The sequence below is a fragment of the Poecile atricapillus genome, chromosome 7, assembly GCF_030490865.1.
Source record: "Poecile atricapillus isolate bPoeAtr1 chromosome 7, bPoeAtr1.hap1, whole genome shotgun sequence".
In the NCBI taxonomy this organism is placed as follows: Eukaryota; Metazoa; Chordata; class Aves; order Passeriformes; family Paridae; genus Poecile; species Poecile atricapillus.
The window spans coordinates 33,571,420-33,596,015 of NC_081255.1; the positions used below are offsets into that span (position 1 = coordinate 33,571,420).

At 55.2% G+C, this 24,596-nt stretch overlaps 2 protein-coding genes across 2 annotated transcripts; both read right to left on the reverse strand.

Annotated features, from left to right (window-relative positions):
* Positions 1–2,559: 2,559 nt before the first annotated feature.
* Positions 2,560–12,033, reverse strand: PTGER3 (prostaglandin E receptor 3). Its single transcript, XM_058842530.1, has 2 exons — positions 11,069–12,033; positions 2,560–5,653 (listed from the first exon to the last, which is right to left on the reverse strand). The coding sequence occupies exons 1-2, from the start codon at positions 11,864–11,866 to the stop codon at positions 5,351–5,353; spliced, it is 1,101 nt and encodes a 366-aa protein (XP_058698513.1). The 5' UTR covers positions 11,867–12,033; the 3' UTR covers positions 2,560–5,350.
* Positions 12,034–12,877: 844 nt separating this feature from the next.
* On the reverse strand, positions 12,878–23,289 carry ZRANB2 (zinc finger RANBP2-type containing 2). The gene is made up of 10 exons (XM_058842531.1): positions 23,136–23,289; positions 22,771–22,823; positions 22,487–22,595; positions 20,972–21,054; positions 20,037–20,113; positions 19,594–19,731; positions 18,618–18,790; positions 16,519–16,605; positions 14,997–15,161; positions 12,878–14,481 (listed from the first exon to the last, which is right to left on the reverse strand). Exons 1-10 carry the CDS (start codon positions 23,189–23,191, stop codon positions 14,418–14,420), a joined length of 1,005 nt encoding a protein of 334 aa, XP_058698514.1. The 5' UTR covers positions 23,192–23,289; the 3' UTR covers positions 12,878–14,417.
* Positions 23,290–24,596: the final 1,307 nt, after the last annotated feature.

The window sequence follows — 24,596 nt, forward strand, 5'->3', positions numbered from 1 at the left end:
GGACAGGCAGGGGGAGAGCCAGGGGACAGGCAGGGGACAGGCAGGGGGAGAGCCAGGGGACAGACAGGGGACAGGCAGGGGACAGACAGGGGGAGAGCCAGGGGACAGGCAGGGGACAGGCAGGGGACAGGCAGGGGACAGGCAGGGGGAGAGCCAGGGGACAGGCAGGGGACAGGCAGGGGACAGGCAGGGGACAGGCAGGGGGAGAGCCAGGGGACAGGCAGGGGACAGGCAGGGGGACAGGCAGGGGACAGGAAGGGGACAGGCAGGGGACAGGCAGGGGACAGGCAGCAGGGAGCAGAGGGACAGGCAGGGGACAGGCAGGGGGAGAGCCAGGGGACAGGCAGGGGGAGAGCCAGGGGACAGGGAGCAGGGGGACAGGCAGGGGACAGGAAGGGGACAGGCAGCAGGGAGCAGAGGGACAGGCAGGGGACAGGCAGGGGGAGAGCCAGGGGACAGGCAGGGGGAGAGCCAGGGGACAGGCAGGGGACAGGCAGGGGACAGGCAGGGGGACAGGCAGGGGACAGGCAGCAGGGAGCAGGGGGACAGGCAGGGGGACAGGCAGGGGACAGGCAGGGGACAGGCAGGGGAGAGGCAGGGGACAGGCAGGGGAGAGGCAGGGGACAGGCAGGGGAGAGGCAGGGGACAGGCAGGGGACAGGCAGGGGACAGGCAGGGCTCGCTGGGGATGGCAGCAGGGCTGGGATAGAGCTTGGAATTCCTGGCTGGGAGGGTGTGAGGCCCTGGGATAGAATTCCCAGAGCAGCTGGGGCTGCCCCTGGATCCCTGGCAGTGCCCAAGGCCAGGCTGGATGGGTTTGGAGCAGCCTGGGACAGTGGGAGCTGTCCCTGCCATGGCTGGGGTGGGGTGAGATGGGATTTAAGGTCCCTCCCAACCCAACCCAGTCTGGGATTCTGTGGGATCTCTCCAAGGCTCCTGTAACCCTGGGCACAGAGTGATGTGTCTTGAAGGAGCTGTTTGTCCTCACAGCACAATTTTGGGGAGCTTTCTGCTGTCTCTGGGCAACCAAACCTCTCAGCTCAGGCTCTTCCTGCTCCTGCTGAAGGTCACAGAGTTATTTATTTTGTGCTCCCAGCTCTGGTTTTCTACCTTCACAGCTCTCCTGTGTTCCGCTCCTTATCAAACCCTGGTTCTGATTTGCCTTTTGTTGTTTTTTTTTTTTTAACTGAGATCAAACTGATAAAGGGAAACTCAAACCCAGCTGTTCAGTGGGGGCTGGGGCTGGCTCTGGGGTATTTCTGCCATTGTCTGGTAATTATAATTCGGGATTTTGTGGAGTCCCCACCCCTGGAGGTGCCCAAGGCAGGCCTGGACGTGGCATTTGGGGCTCTGGGCTGGGAACAAGCTGGGGATCAGGCACAGCTTGGACTCGGTGCTCTGGGAGGGCTTTTCCAGCCTGTCTGGAACTCCTGTGTCAGTTCAGACCCAGCAAGCACCAGGGATTTCCCAGTTGTGCTGGGCTGGATTGGGGTTCCCCACCCCAGTGCTGCTCCCCTGTGTCAATCCTCCTGAGGAGCTCAAAAAGTTCCTGCTAAAATCCCAAAGTGCAAAAACCCAGTAAAATAATGGGAATAATGGGATAAAAACACGGGAAGAGCCTTGGTGGGAGGGGCTGCAGACAGTTCAGCTGTGCTGGGACACCCCAGAGCCTGAGCTGGGTTGGGGTGCAGGTGCAGGTGCAGGTGCAGGTGCTGTGCTCCCCTGGGCTGGAATTCCCAGCACAGCAGCTCCCACAGGCAATCCCTGGATCACTGGGCAGATAAAATCTGCTCTGGCCCCACCTCCAGCAGCTCCTGCCAAAACCCAGCCAAGGCCAGGGTCACTCTGGTTCTTTATTCTCGCTGGTACAACACACACAGGGGGGACACACACCAGTGGTTTGCAGGCAAACCGTGATCTCCAGGCGCATTTTCCGTGCCCTACAGCTCCCAGAACACCTCAGGCAGAGGGACAGCACACAAAACCAGGCTGAAAAGGCATTGTGAAAGAACCACGACACAAACACAGCTTCCCAACCCACAAAGATGGGAATGAAAGCTCCCAGGTGCACCTCAGCTCCTTGGATCAGGTTTAGGAAGTGCAGCCCCTCACTGAGCCAGGGCTGGAGGGCACAGCTCCCACCCCTCTCCTGTAAACAAACGGGAAACTCCCATCCCTTCCCATCTGGATGGAGCTCCCATCCCTTCCCATCTGGGGAAAGCTCCCATCCCTTCCCATCTGGGTAAAGCTCCCATCCCTTCCCATCTGGGTAAAGCTCCCATCCCTTCCCATCTGGGGAAAGCTCCCATCCCTTCCCACCCAGGTAAAGCTCCCATCCCTTCCCATCTGGATGGAGCTCCCATCCCTTCCCACCCAGGTAAAGCTCCCATCCCTTCCCATTCAGGTAAAGCTCCCATCCCTTCCCACACAGGTAAAGCTCCCATCCCTTCCCATTCAGGTAAAGCTCCCATCCCTTCCCATTCAGGTAAAGCTCCCATCCCTTCCCACCCAGGTAAAGCTCCCATCCCTTCCCACCCAGGTAAAACTCCCATCCCTTCCCCTCTGGATGAAACTCCCATCCCTTCCCATTGGGATGAAGCAGCTCCTTCATTTTACCCCCCAGAGGGACAGAAGTGCCCATCCCAGCACTGACTATTGGTGACAAAAGCAGTTTCATGTGAGTGCAGTGAACCCACCCTGACATCAGGAATCAGCTCAATCTGCTGCAGGGCCCTTCCCAGTGTCCCATCCCCAGATTTCCACGCTCAGGAGGCACAGCACCCTGCTTTTCCCATAAAGGGGGGATAACAGGCGTGGGTTCCCTCTCCCTTCCCTCCATCCCAGCCGTGACTCCAGACAATCTGGGAGCCAGGAATGTGCTGGCCAGGGCTGATCCAGGCAGCTGAGGTCATCCCGACATATTTCACAAGCCAGCGGCTCTGCTGAGCTCTTTCCCAAAGGAAAAGTACACAGAGGGAACAGAAGGGATTCTCTGCACACAAGAGGCTTTTTCCAGCCCCAAATAATCCCAACAACGCAGTCTGACTCCTGCAAGGCACTTTTTAAAGCATTTTTCCCCTGAAGCACTGATGAACCTGTAGTTGTTACACCAGGAGTAGCTCAGCACAGAGCAGGGTCCAGCAACTCAAACTGGAAAAGGCATTTAATCCATTAAATTTAGGCTGGGTCTTCAATTAAAGCCAAACCTTGGCTTTTAGGCTGGACTCAGACATCACCTGGATAAAATCAGATTTATGTGGACAAGAATCAGACAATGCAGGACAAAAGTGAAGGCACAGATTCTTTGCTGAGGAATTACTTTTATAAACAAATTAAAAAAAGTAAAGGTTTTGTAAGTAAAGAAATTCCTCACAGATGCAGGACTTCATTTGCCTGTAAGACCCCTGAATTCCACAGCACCTGGCACATGGAATATCAGCTGTATTTTATTGTATTTGCACTTGATTTCACCCCAAAGGCCACAAAACAGGAGACATGAGAGGCTGTCAGCCCCAAAAGGGTGAAGAAAATGCCTTAAGACTCAGCTTTTTAAAAAAACAATCCTCAGATGTGGCACCAATGGATTGGAACTGAGTTTGTAACTAAACCATGGAAGTTTCTTTGGGAAAAGACCTGACAAATTCACACACTTCCACCCACTGCTTCCAGTCTGCTGCAGTTTAAAAACTCCCAGAGCTGCCACGTTTGTGTTCCTGGAGGAAGAGCTGAACTCTTTGGGATGCTGCTCTGGGCTCTCTGCAGCCCCCAAGTGCCAGCCCCGTTCCTCCCACAGCATTTGCTGCTCATGGACACGGCACTTCCCAGGAAAGCAGCTCCTGTGGGAGCAGTGGCTCTGCCTCTGCCTCTCCTCCTCTTCATCTGCCCCCCTCAAGCAGCAATTCCAGCCTCCCTGCACATTCCACAGGCAGCCAGGGAAAAATCAGGGATTTCTCCCCTTGCCCTGGTGCTGCACCCTCCTCAAGCTCCCTTCAGCTGCCTGAACAAAACACGCATCAGTGTTTATCAGGAGTCAGGAGACTCCTGCTGCCTTCAGTCCTTGGAAGAGATGGATGTTCCATCACTGCCACAGCCCCTGCTCAGTTTTAAGACACTGAAATCCAACCAAATTTAACTTTTTTTCCTTATTCCTGTGTTTTTTCTCCCTTTCTCTTTCTGCACCTCCAGCAAAAAGGAGGAAGGACTCTCTGAAGGAGGTAATTTTAGTATTAAATACTCTCAGTAGTATTTAAGGGAGTATCTCCCTTCAGTAATTCCATCTGGAGAATCTGCTGGCTGTCAGGAAAACAATTTTTTCCACCTTAAAGCACGAGAAGCTCCCTCAGGCTCTACTTCAGGCTCACAGAACCTTCCTCTGTGCATCTCAGCCGCGAGTGGCAGCAACCATGGAACGTTCTCATCCCGTTGTGCAGCGACCATGGAATGTCCTTCTCCTGTTGTGCAGTGACCATGGATGAGGACATGTTCTCCTCCTGTTCTGCAGTGGCCATGGAACGTCCTCACCCTGTTCTGCAGGAACCATGGAATGTCCTTCTCCTGCTGTGCAGTGACCATGGAATGTCCTTCTCCTGTTGTGCAGGAACCATGGAATGTCCTTCTCCTGCTGTGCAGGAACCATGGAATGTCCTCACTCTGTTGTGCAGGAACCATGGAATGTCCTTCTCCTGCTGTGCAGGAACCATGGAATGTCCTCACTCTGTTGTGCAGGAACCATGGAATGTCCTTCTCCTGCTGTGCAGTGACCATGGAATGTCCTCACCCTGTTCTGCAGTGACTGTGGAACATCCTCCTCTTGTTGTGCAGTGACCATGGATGAGGACATGTTCTCCTCCTGTTCTGCAGTGACCATGGATGAGGACATGTTCTCCTCCTGCTGTGCACTGACCATGGATGAGGACGTGTTCTCCTCCCGTTCTGCAGTGACCATGGATGAGGACATGTTCTCCTCCTGTTCTGCAGTGACCATGGATGAGGACATGTTCTCCTCTCGCTGTGCAGTGACCATGGATGAGGACATGTCCTCCTCTCGCTGTGCAGTGACCATGGATGAGGACATGTTCTCCTCCCGTTCTGCAGTGACCATGGATGAGGATGTGTTCTCCCATTCTGCAGTGACCATGGATGAGGACGTGTCCTCCTCTCGCTGTGCAGTGACCATGGATGAGGACATGTCCTCCTCTCGCTGTGCAGCTCAGCCATGGCTGCAGAGGGTCGTGTCCTGCTGTATCCCAGCACTTGTGGCACCCACAGGAAGAATTTGGCGCTCTGGCTCTGGCAGTGACACCGTGAGGGGTCAGCAGGCTCCCAGGAGGGTTTCCCCGCAGGGAACACCCTCAGGCCGCGGTCCGGCGGATCTCCTCGGGCAGGGAGACAGATCTGTCCCTGTCCCTGTCCCTGTCCCGGCACTCGGTGCTGGAGCACTTGGACACGGCGCTGGCTGCCTGGCAGAGCTTTCTGAGCAGGATCTTGCGCAGCAGCAGGTACACCCAGGGGTCCAGGATCTGGTTGAGGGAGGCCAGGCGCACGGCGGTCAGGGACAGGTCGCACTCCTGGCGCGGCTCCCAGCGCCGGGGCTCCCCGGAGCCGGCCCGGCAGGGCCCAGCCGTGTGCTCCGAGATCATCCTCAGCATGGTGATCTGGGCAGGGAGGGAAAGGGACACAGGGTAAGGGGCTGAGTGTCACCACAGCGGTGCCACCGCTGTCCCGAGAGGCTGCGGCTGCCCCCGCATCCCTGCAAGTGCCCCAGACAGGGCTTGGAGCAGCCTGGGATGGTGGGAGCTGTCCCTACCCCTGGAACTGCAGGAGCTTTACTCCCAACCCCAGCCAGTCTGGGATCCTGAACACCTCATTTTCCTGAACAGATCCTTGTTTTGCTCACAAACCTTTCCTGGGCGTGACCCGGAGGCCCGGCTGTGTGCCCGGGATCCCCGCGGAACCGGGGCTGTCCGTGTGCTCCCAGTGCCACGGAGATGGACACGCACCCAGCACTGCCCTGGGGCACAGAGCAGCACTCCCAGTGCTCCCAGTGCTCCCAGTGCTCCCAGTGCCCCCAGTGCTCCCAGTGCTCCCTGTGCTCCCAGTGCCCCCAGTGCTCCCAGTGCCACGGAGATGGACACACACCCAGCACTGCCCTGGGGCACAGAGCAGCACTCCCAGTGCTCCCAGTGCTCCCAGTGCCCCCAGTGCTCCCAGTGCTCCCTGTGCTCCCAGTGCCCCCAGTGCTCCCAGTGCCACGGAGATGGACACGCACCCAGCACTGCCCTGGGGCACAGAGCAGCGCTCCCAGTGCTCCCAGTGCTCCCAGTGCCCCCAGTGCTCCCAGCACTCCCAGCACTCCCAGCGCTCCCAGTGCCCCCAGTGCTCCCAGTGCTCCCAGTGCCCCCAGTGCTCCCAGTGCTCCCAGTGCCACGGAGATGGACACGCACCCAGCACTGCCCTGGGGCACAGAGCAGCACTCCCAGTGCTCCCAGTGCCCCCAGTGCTCCCAGCACTCCCAGTGCCCCCAGTGCTCCCAGTGCTCCCTGTGCTCCCAGTGACCCCAGTGCTCCCAGTGCTCCCAGTGCCCCCAGTGCTCCCAGTGCCCCCAGTGCCCCCAGTGCTCCCAGTGCCCCCAGTGCCCCCAGTGCTCCCAGTGCCCCCAGTGCTCCCAGCACTCCCAGCGCTCCCAGTGCTCCCAGTGCCCCCAGCGCTCCCAGTGCCCCCAGTGCCCCCAGTGCCCCCAGTGCCCCCAGTGCCCCCAGTGCTCCCAGTGCCCCCAGTGCCCCCAGTGCCACGGAGATGGACACGCACCCAGCGCTGCCCTGGGGCACAGAGCAGCACTCCCAGTGCCCCCAGTGCTCCCAGTGCTCCCAGCGCTCCCTGTGCTCCCTGTGCTCCCAGTGCCCCCAGTGCTCCCAGTGCCCCCAGTGCTCCCAGTGCTCCCAGCACTCCCAGCACTCCCAGCGCTCCCAGTGCTCCCAGTGCCCCCAGTGCTCCCAGTGCTCCCAGTGCTCCCAGTGCCCCCAGTGCTCCCAGTGCTCCCAGTGTTCCCAGTGCCCCCTGTGCTCCCAGTGTTCCCAGTGCTCCCAGTGCCCCCAGTGCCCCCAGTGCTCCCAGTGCTCCCTGTGCTCCCAGTGCCCCCAGTGCTCCCTGTGCTCCCAGTGCCCCCAGTGCCCCCAGTGCTCCCAGTGCTCCCAGTGCCTCCAGTGCTCCCAGCACTCCCAGTGCCCCCAGTGCTCCCAGAGCTCCCAGTGCTCCCAGCCCCTGGATAAACTGGCAGCCAGTCCCCAGAGCGCTGGGAACAGCCCGAGGGAGCGGATCCACAAGGAATTGCTGCCAGTCCTGTGGCTCCAGCCTTTGGGAAGGGCCAGGCCAGGCTGTGATCCCACAGGAAACCTCCTCAGAGCTGTGTCACCACAGAGGTCACAGCTGGGCTGCTGCTGTCCCCACACTGCCCGGGAGCACAGGCTCCAGGGAGGATCCTTCCCTTCCAAGGGATATTCTGGGTGCCAGATCAATAACCATGTGTTGACCTTGGAAAGCCTGGGCTCAGTCTGGAGGGCAGGGCAGCGTGGACAGCACAGAATTGTTTTTGTTTCTTTAAACAGAAGCAGCTGAGGATTCTACCCACGACATTTCATTGACATCAGTGGCCATGGATAGAGCCTTGTGAAAACATGGACACAGAGCCTTGTGAAAACACGGATACAGACCCAGAGCACAGCAGGAGCCACTGGGGCACCAGCCCCACACTGCCAGAACCACTGCCTGGCTCTTCACACCCCACCCCAGTCCTGGCCCTGCCAGACTCTGCCATCCCTTTTTCAGATGGAGCTCCAAAACCACCAGGCTAATAGAATACATTTCCCAAGCACACAACTGCTGCTCGTTCCTGGCTTTATTATGTAATATCCCTTTATTGGAGTAGCTGTTGGGCCAACAGCTGCTCTACTGGAAATTTTGTTTGTTTGATATCATTAGAGGTTGTTTATCATGGCCTCTATTGGTCTTCTAAGTGGATTAAAAGGCTGCACAAGGCAGAGGAACAACATCAGGTGGAATAAAGTCAACATGATTTATGCCATTAAAAGTCTGGCTTAAAATGCATGCAGAAATATGGCTGATGATTGGATTTATTCATCAAAAGCAGCTAAAACTTTACTGTTATTATGAATAAGATTTTATACGTCTTTAGTTTCTGTCTGCCAGGAGGGATAAGGAGCAGAAGCATTTTAACAGGAAAAGCAGCAGAATTCCTGAGCATTTGGATTTAAGTAACTTTGAAACAACTCCGAGAAGGAATCATTTTGTAGCCTGCAAATCCAAAATTATTATTGTGAGAATTCCAGTTTGTGCTGCAGTGGAGTTTCTGTGCAATGTGCAAGGAACAGCTTCCCCCATTTCACCTCGGAGTCATTTGTGTGCTGCCATCCAGCTCCAGGGCTACCCCAGAATCCTGGAATGGTTTGGGTGAGGAGGGGCCTCAAAGCCCACCCAGAGCCACCCCAGCCATGGCAGGGACAGCTCCCACTGTCCCAGGCTGCTCCAAACCCATCCAGCCTGGCCTTGGACACTCCAGGGATCCAGGGACAGCCCCAGCTGCTCTGGGAATTCTATTCCAGGGAACAATTCCTGCCCCAGATCCCATCCATCCCTGCCCTCTGGGAAGCCATTCCCTGTGTCCTGTCAGCACATGCTCCAAAACAAACAGATCAGTGTGAACTGGAAACCAGCAATGCCACACTGCAGTGGGGTGTCCCCCCAGGTGCTCCCTGGTGAGCCCAACAAGCTCCTGGAAAAAGGAAACAATTCCTGCCCTGTCTGCTCTCCTCCCTCCTTCCCAAGCCAGCCCAGAGCCAGACGTGCAGGACGCTCCAAGGAGCCCTCCAGAGCACAGCCACGCTGTCAGAACTTTCCCTCTGCTGCTAAATCACATTTGATTTTGTCGTTTACATCAACAGATCAGCTCTAAAAATACCGTGTGTGGCGAGGGCGTTGTTTACCTCTCAGCAGCAGCTGCCAGGATCCATTAGTTCTCAGTTACAAAACTCAGATGTCTTTGAAAAAGCCACAGAAACAAAAAAGCCTCCTCTGTAAAGCCCTGGATTTCTATTTCAGCTCCGTTTCTCGCAACTGCTGAGCGCTGCAGCTACAGGTTAAATGATTGCTACGGGCTGGCTTTCACTGAAAAGTGAAAATTTGCATTCTCCCTGGTCACTTCTCCAAAAATCTGGTCTCTGATTCCTGACCTGCACTTCAGAGCTGTACTAGCTGGGCTGCATGTATGGAAATGGAGGTTTATGTATAAAAATGGAGATATATTTATAAAAATACCCCTGCACCACGAGTCTGGATTTTGAGAACTCCACAGAAGAAGTTCCACACTTCCAAGTGTTGCTGCTGCCGAGGGAAGGGAAGTGCTGATGGATCCCCTGGTGTTTGTGGGTTGACTTCTGCCTCTGAAAGCACAAAAATGCCCAGGGCACCAAAGCACCAAGCGGAATCCCAGCTTCCTCACCCATCTGTGTGAGAGCCCTGCTCATGGGGGAGGAGGAAACGCTTCCCCATCTCAGGGATCTCCTCTCAAGGCTGGTGAAACCCTCGGGGGTGACAGGACAAGGAGAAAAATCCTTCTCCAGCCAGAAAGAGCCTTTCACATAACCTCAGCATTTCCTCAACCAGCTTCAGCCCATCCTGCTCAAAGATACCAAGTACAAATCTTCCAAAAATCCTGCTACTCCTTGATAGAACAGCCCAGCCTTTCGGGACGGGATCCCAGCCCCCGGGTGTGCACGGCAGAGATGTGGATTCTGCCTCCCCCACTCCTACACCACGACCAGGGGTTCTTAAAGAAGGAATAATAAAATAGTGGAAAGCAAAGAAAGGATCCTTAAAACCCAGAGTGGCCGAGGCCGGGAGGCTGCTGTAAATCAAACCCAGCGGGCTCTCAGAGTCACAGCTCATGCGTTTTCTCACAAAACACTGAAGGAAGTTTTGCTGCAGGGCGGGAGCAAATAAAACCCCCCAAATCCCATCTGACGGCTCCCAGAGCCGCTCCTCACACCCCGCTTTTCTCTCTGCACGAGAACCTTCTTCCCCTCCTCCTCCTCCTTCTCCTCCTCCGCCCCCCGGCTCCCGCAGCCCGGCTCTCCTCGGGACCTCTCCCCGCTCCTCTCCGGCAGCCTCAGCACCCCCGGCCCCGCTGTCCCGGCCCGGGGTGTCCGCAGGGAGGGGAGGGGAGGGGAGGGGAGGGGAGGGGAGGGCAGAGCAGGGCAGGGCAGGGCAGAGCAGGGCAGGGCAGAGCAGGGCAGGGCAGGGAGGGCAGGGATGGGCAGGGAGGGCAGAGCAGGGCAGGGAGGTGAAGGGAGGGCAGAGCAGGGCAGGGAGGGGAGGGCAGGGCAGGGCAGAGCAGGGCAGGGAGGGCAGGGCAGGGCAGAGCAGGGCAGGGCAGGGCAGAGCAGGGCAGGGAAGAGCAGGGCAGGGCAGGGAGAGCAGGGCAGGGCAGGGCAGGGATGGGCAGGGCAGGGCAGAGCAGGGCAGGGCAGGGAGGGCAGAGCAGGGCAGGGAGGGCAGGGAAGAGCAGAGCAGGGCAGGGCAGGGCAGGGAGAGCAGGGCAGGGAAGGGCAGGGATGGGCAGGGCAGGGCAGAGCAGGGCAGGGCAGGGCAGGGCAGGGCAGAGCAGGGCAGGGCAGGGCAGGGAGGGCAGGGATGGGCAGGGAAGGGCAGGGCAGGGAAGAGCAGGGCAGGACAGGGCAGGGAAGAGCAGAGCAGGGCAGGGCAGAGCAGGGCAGGGCAGAGCAGGGCAGGGCAGAGCAGGGCAGGGCAGGGCAGAGCAGGGCAGGGAAGAGCAGGGCAGGGCAGGGCGGGGATGGGCAGGGATGGGCAGGGCAGGGCAGGGGAGGGCAGAGCAGGGCAGGGAGGGCAGGGAAGAGCAGAGCAGGGCAGGGAGGGCAGGGCAGAGCAGGGCAGGGAAGAGCAGGGCAGGGCAGGGATGGGCAGGGAGGGCAGGGATGGGCAGGGCAGGGCAGGGCAGGGAAGAGCAGGGCAGGGAGGGCAGGGCAGCTGTCACGTACCAGCAGCGGTGACCAGCATGCGGACAGCACGCACATGATGCCCAGCAGCTGCAGCAGCGTCTCGGTGGCGATGCGACCCCAGCGTGAGCCGGCCTTGGCCCGGCAGCGAGCCACCAGCGCCGCGATGGTGGCCAGGTTACAGGTGCCGGTGACCACGAGCGACAGCAGCCCCAGCGCGGCGAAGGCGGCGGCGAAGGCGCTGCCGCCGGCGGTGCTGATGAAGCACCAGGTGCCGGGCCACTGCAGGGCGTAGCGGCCCAGCCCGGCCAGCGGCAGCAGCGCCAGGGCCACGCCGGCGGCCCAGATGGCGAGCAGGCCGCGCTCGGTGGCCCGCGGGCTCATGTGGCTCGCGTACCAGTGCGGGGCGCGGATGGCCAGAGCCCGCTCCACGGCCATGGCGCTGGCGATCAGCAGCGGGCACAGCCCGAACACCGTCATGCTGAAGCCGAAGAAGTCGCAGAGGCGGCCCGAGGGGTCCATGGTGGCCCAGGGCCGGCCCGACAGGTAGACGGAGATGACGATGGGGCTGGTGAGCAGCTGGCCCAGCATGTCGGTGAGCGCCAGGGAGCCGATGCACAGCAGGAACGAGCGCTTCCTGCGGCTGCCCTTGGCGCGGTAGCTGCGGGACACGAGCAGCATGGCCAGGGCATTGCCCACGACGCCCGTCAGCATCATGGTGAGCGGGATGGCCACGGACACGGCGCTGCCGCGCTCGGCCGCCCGGCCCGTGCCGTTCCCCCGCGGGCCCGGCCCCACGGCCGCGCTGGCGTTGGGCGCCCGCTGCTGCCAGGGGCTCATCCCGGAGCCGGCAGATCCCGCATGGAGCGGGCACCGAGCCGGCTCGGAGCGACACAGGAACGCGAACAGAACCAGCCCGGAGCCGGCTCGGAGCGACAGAGGAACGCGAACAGAACCAGCCCTGAGCCGGCTCGGAGCCGGCAGCGCCCCCGCTGCCCCAAGCAGCCGCTTTATGTGAGGGAAGGGCAGGACCCGCCCCGGGGCCGGGAGAGGCGGAACGGGAGAGAGCGGGAAGGGCCTGAGGGAACGGAGCGGCCCCGGGAACCGGGCTGGGAGGGAACGGAGCCCCAGGAGGGCTGAGGGAGCTGGGAAAGGGCTGGAGAATCCCTGAGGGAGCTGGGAAAGGGCTGGAGAATCCCTGAGGGAGCTGGGAAGGGGCTGGAGAATCCCTGAGGGAGCTGGGAAGGGGCTGGAGAATCCCTGAGGGAGCTGGGAAGGGGCTGGAGAATCCCTGAGGGAGCTGGGAAGGGGCTGGAGAATCCCTGAGGGAGCTGGGAAGGGGCTGGAGAATCCCTGAGGGAGCTGGGAAAGCTCAGGCTGGAGCAAAGGAGGCTCAGGGGGAATTTCTGGCTCTGCACAAGTCCCTGGCAGGAGGGGACAGCCGGGGGGATTTGGGATCTGCTCCAGGAGGAGAGGGAACAGCCCCAGGCCGGGCAGGGGAGGCTCAGGGTGGATTTTGGGAAAGTTTCTTCTCCCAGAGGTGCTGGCACTGCTCAGATCCCAGGGAATGGTCCCGGCCCCGGAGCTCCAGCAGGGTTTGGGCAGCGCTGCCAGGGATGCCCAGGCTGGGGTTGTTGGGGGGTCTGGGTAATGATCCTGATGGGTCCCATCCAGCCCAAGACATTCCACGATTCTATAAGAACACCTTGTAAAAGCTCATTTTCTGTTGCAGTGAAAAGCCACTCACGATGTGAACACGTGGGGTGCGTGGGCCAGGTGAGCTGACACACAGAACCAGGGGCACTGCAGGTGACGGGGAAGGTGTTCCCAAGACAAAGCACTCGAGCACGGTTGACTCACAGGTTTTATTTACACTTGTCTACAGCGTTATTTTGCCTTACACGTTCTCTAAGCCAAATGAACCATCATCCTCCTCTGCCTGTGGCCTATCAGTTGCTAAGTTTGAAACCTCTCATCTGTTAAGTACAGCAACAATTGGAATACAAAGCACAAGAAAACCCAAGGCTAACAACAGAGCGTCTACTTGATCTGGTTTTACAGTTTAGTTGGACGTTGAAGTCAGAGGCACAGTTACAGACTAACCTGCTCTTGTGCAACCTACACACATTTAGCATGGAAATTAGAAAGAAAAGAAAGCATTAAAGAAGAAACTGCATTTTTTCTGCAAAGAGATTTATCAAAATACCTCTACACCAAAAACATTTTGCTTCTAGACCAGTCCATAAGACGTGGCTCAAAAAAAAAAAAAAATAACAGAAAAAAAAAAGAGAAAAAAAAGCAGAATGGAGTTTTTAAGATTTTGCTCCGTTTGTTTCTGCGCAGTTTATCAAAACAAGCAGCAAATCTGGCAGTTTTATTACTGAAATAAATGAAGGTATATTGCTCTTTGCTTGCTTAAAAAGAATTTTCCTTACCATACTTACCTTGTGATGGCACTGAAGAAACTTAAACCTTTCTTAACCAAACGGAGCTCAAGAGAGACCAAGTTTTATACTCAAATGGATTCCATAAAGCATTTTAAGCCATAAATTATGTTAAAGGGAAAAAATGACCGATGAAGAAGACGTTGAAGATGCCAGAACTTTCTACACAGTTTATTCATTCTCATTGGTAAAGAAAAATAAAATTAAGATACCTTGAAAATTTTAGTCAGCCCCAAAGGGAATTTTACAGGCGGCCTGCGGAAGCTTCCCTTGATTCCAAGGAGCCAGTTCCATACTCCTGCAGCCCAAGAGCAGATCCCAAGTGATCCGTTTGTAAGGAGGGATCCTGGAGTCCGGGCTCTGGAAAGCACCGCAGCCACAGCACTGTGCTGCCTGCAAACGTCCTCCCTCGCCAGGAATGAGGCTAATTCCCTCTGGAATCATGATGGACTGGGGGGTTTGAGCTGCTAGAGGGGTGTCCATCTGCACTGGCACTGCTGCATGGCAAAATAAAAACTGCTCTGCCCGAGGCCCCGCTGCTGGCCCCAGGTGCCCCCAGCCCTGCCCCTGCTGTGGTCCCACGGGAGCTCCATCCTGCCCTGGAAAACTCACGGCTTCCTGCTCACACCAAGAGCTGTGCCAGGACATTCCCGACCTGCTCCTGCAGCTGAGGGAGCCAGGAGTGGAGGAACTGATCTTGAGAATTAACAAACCCCCCCCCTACACCACAGAACCTCCCCCTGTGCCGGGGAGTTTATGGCTTAAAATGCTCCTGCGGGTTTGGGTGATGGATGAACAAAGCTGCAGTTTGCCAGAAAGCCAGGACAGACATGCACCTCTACTAGCAGATTGAGCACTTCTGACCAAGTAAGACACCAACTTCTTAAAAATGTCTCATGCACTGACTGGAATTTTGGTGGGTTTTTGTAAGTGTGAGCTTTTAGACATTATTTCTTTTTAGAACTCGTACGGGAACCAGAATGGGAGGATCCGGAGGAAGATCTGCGGCGTCTGCAAGATACAAATGGAGAAAGCATGCACAGAAATGAGCTCAGATTCATCCTGGAACCCGCTTTGAGCAGCATCCTACCATAGCTGGAAGCCAAGTATATCTCATGGGGGCCTTACAAGAACGTACAAGTAACTTTAAGCCACTAATTTAATACTAAAAGTCTAAATTTAATACTGAGAGTAGAATACAGTTTCTATTTCAATGCAGTATTTACTTAAGAAAATAATTCAATAATGAACACATTAACACTGCCACACACTGAAAGTGAGCCAGGTTTTAAACAGAACATGCTCCTAGCAGGAAGAATTTCATTGGAGGGGGGAAAATTAGTAAAAAAAAAAGCGATTACAGAGGGGTTAACAAAAGTAAGAGTAGGGCAAGTGAGGAAACTACTTTTACTATGAGAATAACTGCTCAGATTCAATTGTTTCCCAGTGAATCTCAGTCCTTGGATAACTACAATAAACCATCACACATCTCAATACAGCCATTCTTATTCTACATAAACCCAAACCTTTCGGGTGACCGTGATCTCGAGCGCCTTTTTTTGCGATCACCAGAGGAAGAGGATCTAGAGCGGCTTCGCTTCTTGCCTCTCTCGGGGGAAGACGAGGAGCGAGAGCTGGAGTAAGATCTTTTCCTTGGGGTGGAAGACCCCCTGTAGGACCTGGAGCTGGATCTTTATTGATTGAGAAATAAATCACATTTAATTCTGGGCTCGTGGAGAAGGCACAAAGACAGAACAAGCAGAGACAGTTTTCATGAACATTCGCTACTCTCTTTACTCCAGGGGTGTGGAAAACAAACACCAGGGGCTTCCATACTTACTCTGCCAAGAGCACTGCTGCTGCCAGGGCAGCTTTCCTAAGACATTTTGCTAAGCAGTGTTTCCTGATAAATGGACCACCAATGGTTTGGAAAGCTCTTCCCAGCATTCACCAAAATGAGACATTTTGGCCAAAAAAAAAAGCACAGTGAGACTGCTGGGAAGTGGCCTCTGTAAGGACCTTCCTCAGCAGTTAAATTCACTCATCAGAGTAACCTGGAAAGCAGAGATCCAAAGCTGATTTAGCATGCTTCACTCTATCCTCACAGACATTTCCCACTGCATGTTCAAGTGGCCAAACAGCAACAAATCCAGCTGTCATATTTACAGATCTCAAACTACATTTGTGGAGAGACTAAAACCCTCCTCAATCAAAATACTGCAAAAAGCCTCTCAGAACCGAGTCAGAATATTTAAAAACATCTCTTGGAATACAGTGCCCCTCTGGTGGGGCACAGGGACACCTTTCCTCTTCCCAAAAGCACGGATTCCATCCGGTGCTGACCCTCACAGGATAATCCACAGCACGTCCCTGTCCCCAAGGGGTGGTGGCACCATTTGTGATCGTTCTTCCCAACCCAAGCTTCCTTATTTAGAGTTTTGGGATTCTCTGCATGCATGGAGAAGGGACAGCCCTTCATTCCATCACAGAGGGGCTGTTCTGCCAATGGGATGCCTGTGCAAGGACACCCCAGAGGTGCTTTTGTTCCTGTGCCCTGCCCAGCTCAGTGATGCTCCAGGCAAATCACTCTGACTGCTCTCAGCCTCTCCCACCACTTTCCTGTGACCCCCAGGTTTATTCAGGAACGGCTGCCCTGTCTCGTGGAAGGTGCAGAGCTCTCACTGAACACAAAACCAGAAGTAGGGCGGCATTTCTAACGCTCCTCCAGCTCAAGCAGCCCCAGTGGAAACTGGAGAAGCACCCGAATGCCTGCAGCAGGGAGCCATGCACTCAAATCCTTCTTCCTCCACTGCAGCTCGGTGGCGTCCGCGCGTCCGGCTTAGGCCAGACTTAACCTCCTGCACCACAAGCTCTGCTCCTCAGCGACCACGGCGGTGCTGGCAGCACCTGCTGCAGGGACCCAGCAGCTCTGACTTCCAAGATAAAAAGCAGTTAATGTTTGTCTGAGCAGCACGGCTCTAGGTGGGACCAAAGCAGCTGCAGCCTGTGCCCTGTGTCTGTGCAGGGACAGGCTGGTACCTCATTCACCTGGATTTGGACCCACGGGATCGCGACTGTTCCCTGGAGCTGGAGCGGGATCTCGATCTGGAACTGGAAGAACTCCTGGAATGGGACCTGCAACAACATGGGAGATCCTTTTCCAGTGTCTGACTTGCATTTAGCAGAGTCACTGCTCCTGAGAGCAGCAGACACGAGGCAGCAACACAGTCTGAGTCCTAAAATGCCAATCCCACCCCCGGCATCACCACAGCACCCTTTAAACCAGACACCTTCACACAGCAAGATCTCGCAATAAAAACGTTAAAAGCTTTACTCAGCTTTAGATTATGGTTCCTAAAACAAAGCACAACAATTAAACAGGACTGCAGTTACCTGGCAAAACGAAATAACTTCCTATCTATTGGTTATTTCATGAAATCAATACATTAATTTGTGCCTTAACTGGAAACCCATCAGTTTCCTTGAAAGGCAGAGCAGATGAGAGCTTTAGGATTGGCCAGCTCAGCTTCCCCCCAGCCAGCTCTCACAAGCACTTTGCAATCAGCTTCAAATTTTAATGAAGATTTTCCCCTGCATTATAAATTAAGTGGTTAATTTGGAGCTAAAATACAGCCACATCCAACACAACCTGTAACCGGCCAAAATTATTTCCCCATTTTTCACTGATGGATTTTCTCTAAAGCACAAACCACAAGAGAAATGTAACAATGGCAGCAGGCTACAGCAACCACTGGAAACAAAAGCATTGAAAACAAATTCTAACAATGTTTTCATTCTACTTGTGTCAGCCTCTCAGTTTGTACTGTTACCACAACTTTCTCATTTTACTGGGCAGGACACAGTGGTGTGAACATCTCCTAGTTAGGAAATATATTGAAACCTTTTTAAAACCCACAAAAAAATTAAAAAGAATAAAAGAAACATCCACAAATGGCAACTGATATTTCCAAATATCTGTAGCCAGAAGCAAAAGGTTCAAGAGGAAGTTGAAATCTCAGTTAGGACAAGTCACTTTCTATTTCACTGTTAATATTTGTGAATTTATGGCCACTTATGGGCAGGTGAGGTTGTTGAGAGTCCTTGGAGCCTCCCAGCCAAGCACTGCACACAAACTGCCCCGAGGAGTGGGAAGGAGGGGAGGCTGAGGAACAGAAGAGGCAGCAGGAGCAAGATCCAGTCATGAGGGGGAGAAGCCAAGCCAGAGGCTGGCCCCTGGTTACCACGAGGGGCTGCAGAATTTGGGCAGTGACAGAACTGAGAGCACAGAGGGGCAATGATGAAGCTGGGAAGATCAGAAGAAACTTGAACTTTATATATGTGAATTTAATAAATGACCCTGGGAGCTTGTTCTGATGCATCAGGATCCTCCTTGCATGAGCTCTAAGGCAGCTCAAAAGCTCCAGTATAAATGACATCGCCAATTTCAAAGCAGTGACTGAATTTAAATAGTAATTCATTTATTACTGAATTTAAATAGTAATGAAAGAGCTTGAGCTTGCCCAGTGAGGTTTGTGAGGTCCCATATAAACCTTCAGTGCCATCAGAGAATTCCAGACTGGTTTGGGTTGGAAGGGACCTTAAAGCTCATCTCATTTCACTGTTCCATGGGCAGGGGGCTGCTCCAAGCCCTGTCCAGCCTGGCCTTGGACAGCTCCAGGGATGGGAAGGTTCTGACAACACTGCCACTGCATTTTCAGCTTTGTCACTTGCCATTAACTCAAGTTCAAGTTTCTTGTTGTTATTCCCAGGATATTCCCATTGTGTCTTTTCCCCGAGTCTGCCTGGGCTGCATCGTCTCTGCCTCTCCTGCCACCTCGTCCCACTCCAGCAGTGCCACCCTCTGTCCAACAACAGAACACATGGCCAGCGAGCCTGAAAACCTGAAAACAAACTGCATTATTCCCTGTCTTTGAGGGATTTCACCAAACATCAACTCAAAGCACTAAAACAAGCCCCAGGCCCCAGGGAGCCTCCCTGCTGCAGCTCAGGCAGAGCCTCATCACCACCTCTGTAAACGGAGAGTTAATCACATCATTACACAACTGCAAGGCAATCAAGACAAAGGAAATAAGGAAGTCAGATACTGACATTTTGCCTGGCGTTACCCTGGACCTGTACCCGTTTACCTGGACCTAGACCTTGAGCTCGAGTGAGAGGATGAGCGCGAGGACGAGCGCGAGTGGGAGGAGCGGGACTTGGAGCGGCTGCGCCTCGGCGGCTTCTTCTTCTTGTTGGTGTCCTCCTCCTCACTGGCATCCAGGTTGTACTTGGACAGGTCAGCATCATCTTCATCCTCATCCTGGCACAGGCACAAGACAGCAAACTCAGGCCATGCCTCTAGCTCCCCTTCACTTGTTATTTATTCTGGCCTTCACCTCGTGCTCCTCCCCAGCCTTTGAGACTGGATCGGAATTTAATGAGACCCCACAATTTTAAGCAAAGAGTGACTGAAAATTGGTGTTTCCAACCAAAGTAATAAAAACCCTGCAATCCCCCCCAATATTTAACAAAGTTAATGAGCACACTGACACATTTTTACCACTTTAAAAGAATTTTCACCCTCAGAATCTCTAAGCAAAGCCCAGCTCTGCAGAGACGGGTCTCATGTGCAGTTTGGTGACTGCTGTGTAAAACACGACCATCTGCACTTGTCTCTGCAGGGCTGCTGCCCAAAGATGTGGAAAATCCAATAAGTGATGCTCATATCATTCAGAAAAGATGAAAAAAAACCCCTCAGAATATTTTACTTCATTTTATAAAAAATAAATCTGATGTGGTTTTGAAACCCTAGGAAGAAAACTCAAGAGCACTCGCTGTACATGGTAACCACACATCCGAGTTCCAAATAAAGATCTTGGGTTCTGATCTCAGATAAGCTTGTAATTTATGATTTAAGAAGCTGCCCATTTTTGAGTGCAGGTGCTTAGAACAAAGCAGAGCTTGTGCCCATCTCTTCCACCCGTTACTCTACTATATATATATATATATATTCTACCCTTTACTGCCACAGCTCTGCTCTAAAGGCAGCTGAAAACACTGCCCAGCCCTTCCCCTGCTCCTGGGCAGCACTGAAATCATGATTAAAACAACAAACCATCCTACCTCATCCAATTTATACTTGGAGAGATCTTCATCCTCATCCTCCTCATCCTCCCCCTCAGATTCCTTATCTTCCACTTCCTTCAGGATGGAGGCAGGACCCACCGGCTTCCCCCGGTACTTTTTCTTTTTGCGCCCAAACTGAGGAATTTTGTGCCAGGATTAGAACAGGATTTAACAAAAACCAATCACCAACTCTATTTTTAGTAACACTTCTATAAGAAAAGAAATAATCATCAACTTTAAATAAGGTCTCGGCCCAAGGGAAAGGGGAGCACTGTGGAACATCAATTAGCAACAAGGAACCTTCAGAGATGCTCATCCTGGGGACAGTGAGACTCCACAGAGAAGAACGGGAATCTGAGCATTTTGGATTTCAATTTTATGGGATATCCTTAAAAAACACAGCAAGAGTCTCTCCAGAGCAACCCCTGCCCCTCCCTTACCTCATCGTACTCCCCGTCGGACTCCTCCCGCTCTATGTACTCCACGTTCTCCCGTTCATTGAATCCTCCTCCATAGCCTTGAAAAAGGGGAAAAGCAACACAATCCCCTGAGCTGCACCACATCTGAGCACAGAAACTTCCACAGGGGCTCTGGGAACCCTCACAGAATTGTCAATCTGCCATAAGGACGTAATGGGATCTCAGGAGGAACGTGAATTGTTCCCACGTGCGTTTATTAAATGCAGTTCCTCAGAAATCCAATTAAAAGAATGGAATAGGACCACTGAAAGTATTTATCTACTTAATTAATTACTAAGCACTTCAATAAATTATTTAAATAATAAATACGTGGATATATTATTTGCAATTATAATAATTATATGAAATTTGATTATATTACTTAATATCCTTTCCTATTTTCACAATATTCAATACTGAAATATTGTTTTTCCTTTTGAATAATAAGCTCTGTGCTCTTCTCTGGGCTCTGTTGTTTCTGTGCCTTTGTGTTCCACCCTGTGCTCTAAATCCCCTGCCCTGCTCCTGCAGTGGATTCCCTGATCCAGGAGCAGCGGGCAGGAGCTGTAAGGAGATCCTGCCCCAGTTCCCTCCGGGCTCACGTTCCCACAGGAGAGCTGAAACTGAGCCCCAGCCCTCCTGAGCAGATAACAGCCTTATCAGCACGGCCCTCTGCACACCCAGAGCCCACAGGAGGCCTCTGCAGATCAATTCAGCATCGCTGCCAAAGCCCTGACATCAAAATCCACCCAGGGCCAGCTCAGGCTGAACGCTCCCCATTTCCCACACGGAGCCACCACCTCCCCAGCAGCGGGACTGGCTGAGGCCAGGAACCTGCACCTGTTCTGGGAAAACAAGGAGTGTGCACTGGGACTGCCAGAGCCCTTGTGCCAGCACCTGGGGCTCCCCCAGCTCACCTGTCCTCTCCTCCAGCTTGGCGTACTTGGGGGTGTTGCACATGTTACACTCGGAGCGCCGCGCCCAGTTCACATTGCCACAGCTGCAGGGAGAACACACACAGGGGAATGTTACACTGCAGACTGGGAATGTTATCATTCAAACTGGGAATGTCATCCTTTAAACTGGGAATGTTACACTGCAGACTGGGAATGTTATCATTCAAACTGGGAATGTCATCATCCAAACTGGGAATGTTATCCTTCAAACCGGGAATGTTACACTGCAGACTGGGAATGTTACACTTCAGACTGGGAATAAAACATTATCATCCAGACTGGGAATGTTACACTTCAAACTGGGAATGTCATCCTTCAAACTGGGAATGTTATCCTCCAGACTAGGAATGTTATCATTCAAACTGGGAATGTCATCATCCAGACTGGGAATGTTACACTTCAAACTGGGAATGTTACACTGCAGACTGGGAATGTTATCCTTTAAACTGGGAATGTTACACTGCAGACTGGGAATGTCATCCTTTAAACTGGGAATGTTACACTGCAGACTGGGAATGTTACACTCCAGACTGGGAATGTCATCCTTTAAACTGGGAATGTTACACTGCAGACTGGGAATTTTACACTTCAAACTGGGAATGTCATCCTTTAAACTGGGAATGTTACACTGCAGACTGGGAATGATATCATCCAGACTGGGAATGTCATCCTTTAAACTGGGAATGTTACACTGCAGACTGGGAATGTTATCATCCAGACTGGGAATGTCATCCTTCAAACTGGGAATGTTACACTGCAGACTGGGAATGTTACACTCCAGACTGGGAATGTCATCCTCCAGACTGGGGACATTATCCATCAGACTGGGAATAAAAGGGTGGGGATGCAGCTCTCAGGAAGGCGATGGGACTGGACAAACCCAGAGGAAAGTCAAACCAGAGGCAGGCTGGCAGGAGCAGGGACAGGAGCACAACTGCACAGAAAGGGTTCACATTCCTCGTTATGTCTCAGGGTGGCATCCACACCTCAGAGCAGCAAAAGAACATGGGAATAATGCTCATGGAATCCCAGACTGGGGTGGGTGGGACCTTTAAGCCCACCCAGAGCCACCCCTGCCATGGCAGGGACAGCTCCCACTGTCCCAGGCTGCTCCAAACCCATCCAGCCTGGCCTTGGGCACTGCCAGGGATCCAGGGACAGCCCCAGCTGCTCTGGGCACCTGGGACAGGGCCTCACACCCTCCCAGGGAAGGCAGCACCTCCAAACTTCGTGGGGGTGGCACTTCCAGCTCCACATTCCCTCCAAACCTGGGCAGTGTCTCAGCTTATCAAACCTGTCCTTTCCCCTGGGCAGTGCTGCCGTTCCAAACCCTCCTGCTGCCCCATTAATTAAATGCTGTGCAGCAAACGAGTGCTGACCCCAGAGCACAGCCTGGGGCTGTGGCCCTGAGCCCTGCTGTCCCTGCAGCAGTGGGAATTTCCAGGGAAAAGCAGGATCTGTGTGTTTGGAGCCTACGTTTTGCACTGCCAGTCGTTGGCGCTGAACAGCCCCCGGCTCTTCTCCGCCAGCGTCTTCCCGATCTCCGTCCCCCCTGCCTTCATCATCTTGGCCTCCGTCGTCTTCTCTGCAGGGAGAGACACACAGCTCCTGGAACAGCAGCCTCACAACTCACGGGAAACGTTTAACAGCTTTTAAATAAAAATAGATGGACTTCTCAAACAGCTTCGGGTTCGATAAGAATTTTTACTGCTGTTTTATGGGGCGGAGAGGGGACAGGGTGTGTGCTGCTGGGAACTCACCTCTGCCGCATCTGTTGCAGCTCGTTCTCCTGGCGAAGTTGACGTTCCCGCACCTGGGCACGGAGCAGAGCACGGGGCCGGGATTAAACCGGGCTGGACTCGCCCACCGGGGGCTCCGCACCCGCCCCGAGCGCCCCGATTTACCCACGCCAAACCCCCCGAGGCCGTGCCGGGCCCGGGGCCGTGTTCCCCCCTCCCCGAGCCGGCGGCCGCGGCTCCCGGTGTCCCTGCGCCTGTCCCGCTCCCGCTCCCGCTCGGTCCCGGTGCCGTTCCCTGCCTCGCTCCCCGTCCCCGCTCCCGGTGCTCTCCGCTCCCTGCCCCGCTCCGGTTGCGCTCCCTGCCCCGCTCCCGGCCGTTCCCCTCACTTCTTGTCGGGGCAGATCCAGTCCCCGTCGCTCACGCGGAAGTTCTTGGTCGCCATCTCGGGCCGAGCCGGGCCGGGCCGAGCGCCGCCGCCACACGCAGGACCCGGGCCCTGCGCCGCGGGGCTGCCCCGCCGCGCGCCTGCGCCCAGCCCTGCCCCGCCGCGCGCCTGCGCCGGGCCTGCCCCGCCCGCCTTTCGCTCAGGCAGCGCCGCGGACACCTCAGGCTCAGCCGCGCCAGCGCCCCCTGGCGGCGGGAGGGGCCGTGAGGGGATCCGGGGGCGGGAATGGGAGAAGGGAGAAGGAAAAGGGAGAAAAGGGAGCGGGAAAAGGGAAAAGCGCCCTCTGGAGAAGAACTTCTCCCAATACCTGAAGGGCCCCTGGGGATAACGATCAGTGTTGGAGTGCACGCGTTATTTAAATGAATATTGTGGATGTGGGTTAATGAGCCGGGGTTTGTGGGCGGGATTGTGGCGCTGCCCTGTGAGGGACGGTGCCCGCTGTGCCCTGCGTGTCCCCGGGCTGCCACAGCCGAGCCATGCACAGCGCTCTCCCGCTGCTCCTTCCCGATCCTGCTTCCCTTCAGCAAGGGCAGGATCTGCCGAGGTGTGCCCAGCGTTCCCCGTGCACAGCGCTGTCCCGCTGCTCCTTCCCTCGTTCATGGTTCCTGTGGGACCGGGCAGGATCTGCCAAAGTGTGCCCAGCGTTCCCCATGCACAGCGCTGTCCCGCTGCTCCTTCCCTCGTTCATGGTTCATGTGGGACTGGGCAGGATCTGCCGAGCTGTGCCCAGCGTTCCCCGTGCACAGCGCTCTCCCTCAGCTCCTTCCCTCGTTCCCTGGTTCCTGTGGGACTGGGCAGGATCTGCCGAGGTGTTCCCGGTCCCGGCCATGCACAGCGCTCTCCCTCAGCTCCTTCCCTCGTTCATGGGGTCTGTGGGACCGGGCAGGATCTGCCAAAGTGTGCCCAGCGTTCCCCGTGCACAGCGCTCTCCCTCAGCTCCTTCCCTCGTTCCCTGGTTCCTGTGGGACCGGGCAGGATCTGCCGAGGTGTTCCCTGTTATAAATACATGGCCGGTCCCGTCCATGCACAGCGCTCTCCCTCAGCTCCTTCCCTCGTTCATGGTTCCTGTGGGACCGGGCAGGATCTGCTAAAGTGTTCCCAGTCCCGGCCATGCACAGCGCTCTCCCTCAGCTCCTTCCCGATCCCCCTCGTTCCCTGGTTCCTGTGGGACCGGGCAGGATCTGCCAAAGTGTGCCCAGCGTTCCCCATGCACAGCGCTCTCCCTCAGCTCCTTCCCTCGTCCATGGTTCCTGTGGGACCGGGCAGGATCTGCCGAGCTGTGCCCAGCGTTCCCCGTGCACAGCGCTCTCCCTCAGCTCCTTCCCGATCCCCCTCGTTCCCTGGGGTCTGTGGGACCGGGCAGGATCTGCCGAGGTTTCCCGGTCCCGGCCATGCACAGCGC

Bases quoted from the DNA above. Each gene is read 5' to 3' on its own strand.
- PTGER3 (XM_058842530.1), bottom strand. From the start codon at position 11,866: ATGAGCCCCTGGCAGCAGCGGGCGCCCAACGCCAGCGCGGCCGTGGGG. The intron at 5,654-11,068 runs GTACGTGACAGC...CTCCCTGCCCAG, and splicing joins CATGCTGGTCACCGCTGCTG to ATCACCATGCTGAGGATGAT.
- ZRANB2 (XM_058842531.1), bottom strand. From the start codon at position 23,191: ATGGCGACCAAGAACTTCCGCGTGAGCGACGGGGACTGGATCTGCCCC. The intron at 16,606-18,617 runs GTAAACGGGTAC...ATGTTGTTGCAG, and splicing joins AGCTCAAGGTCTAGGTCCAG to GTCCCATTCCAGGAGTTCTT. The intron at 14,482-14,996 runs GTTTGGGTTTAT...TGTATCTTGCAG, and splicing joins AGATCACGGTCACCCGAAAG to ACGCCGCAGATCTTCCTCCG.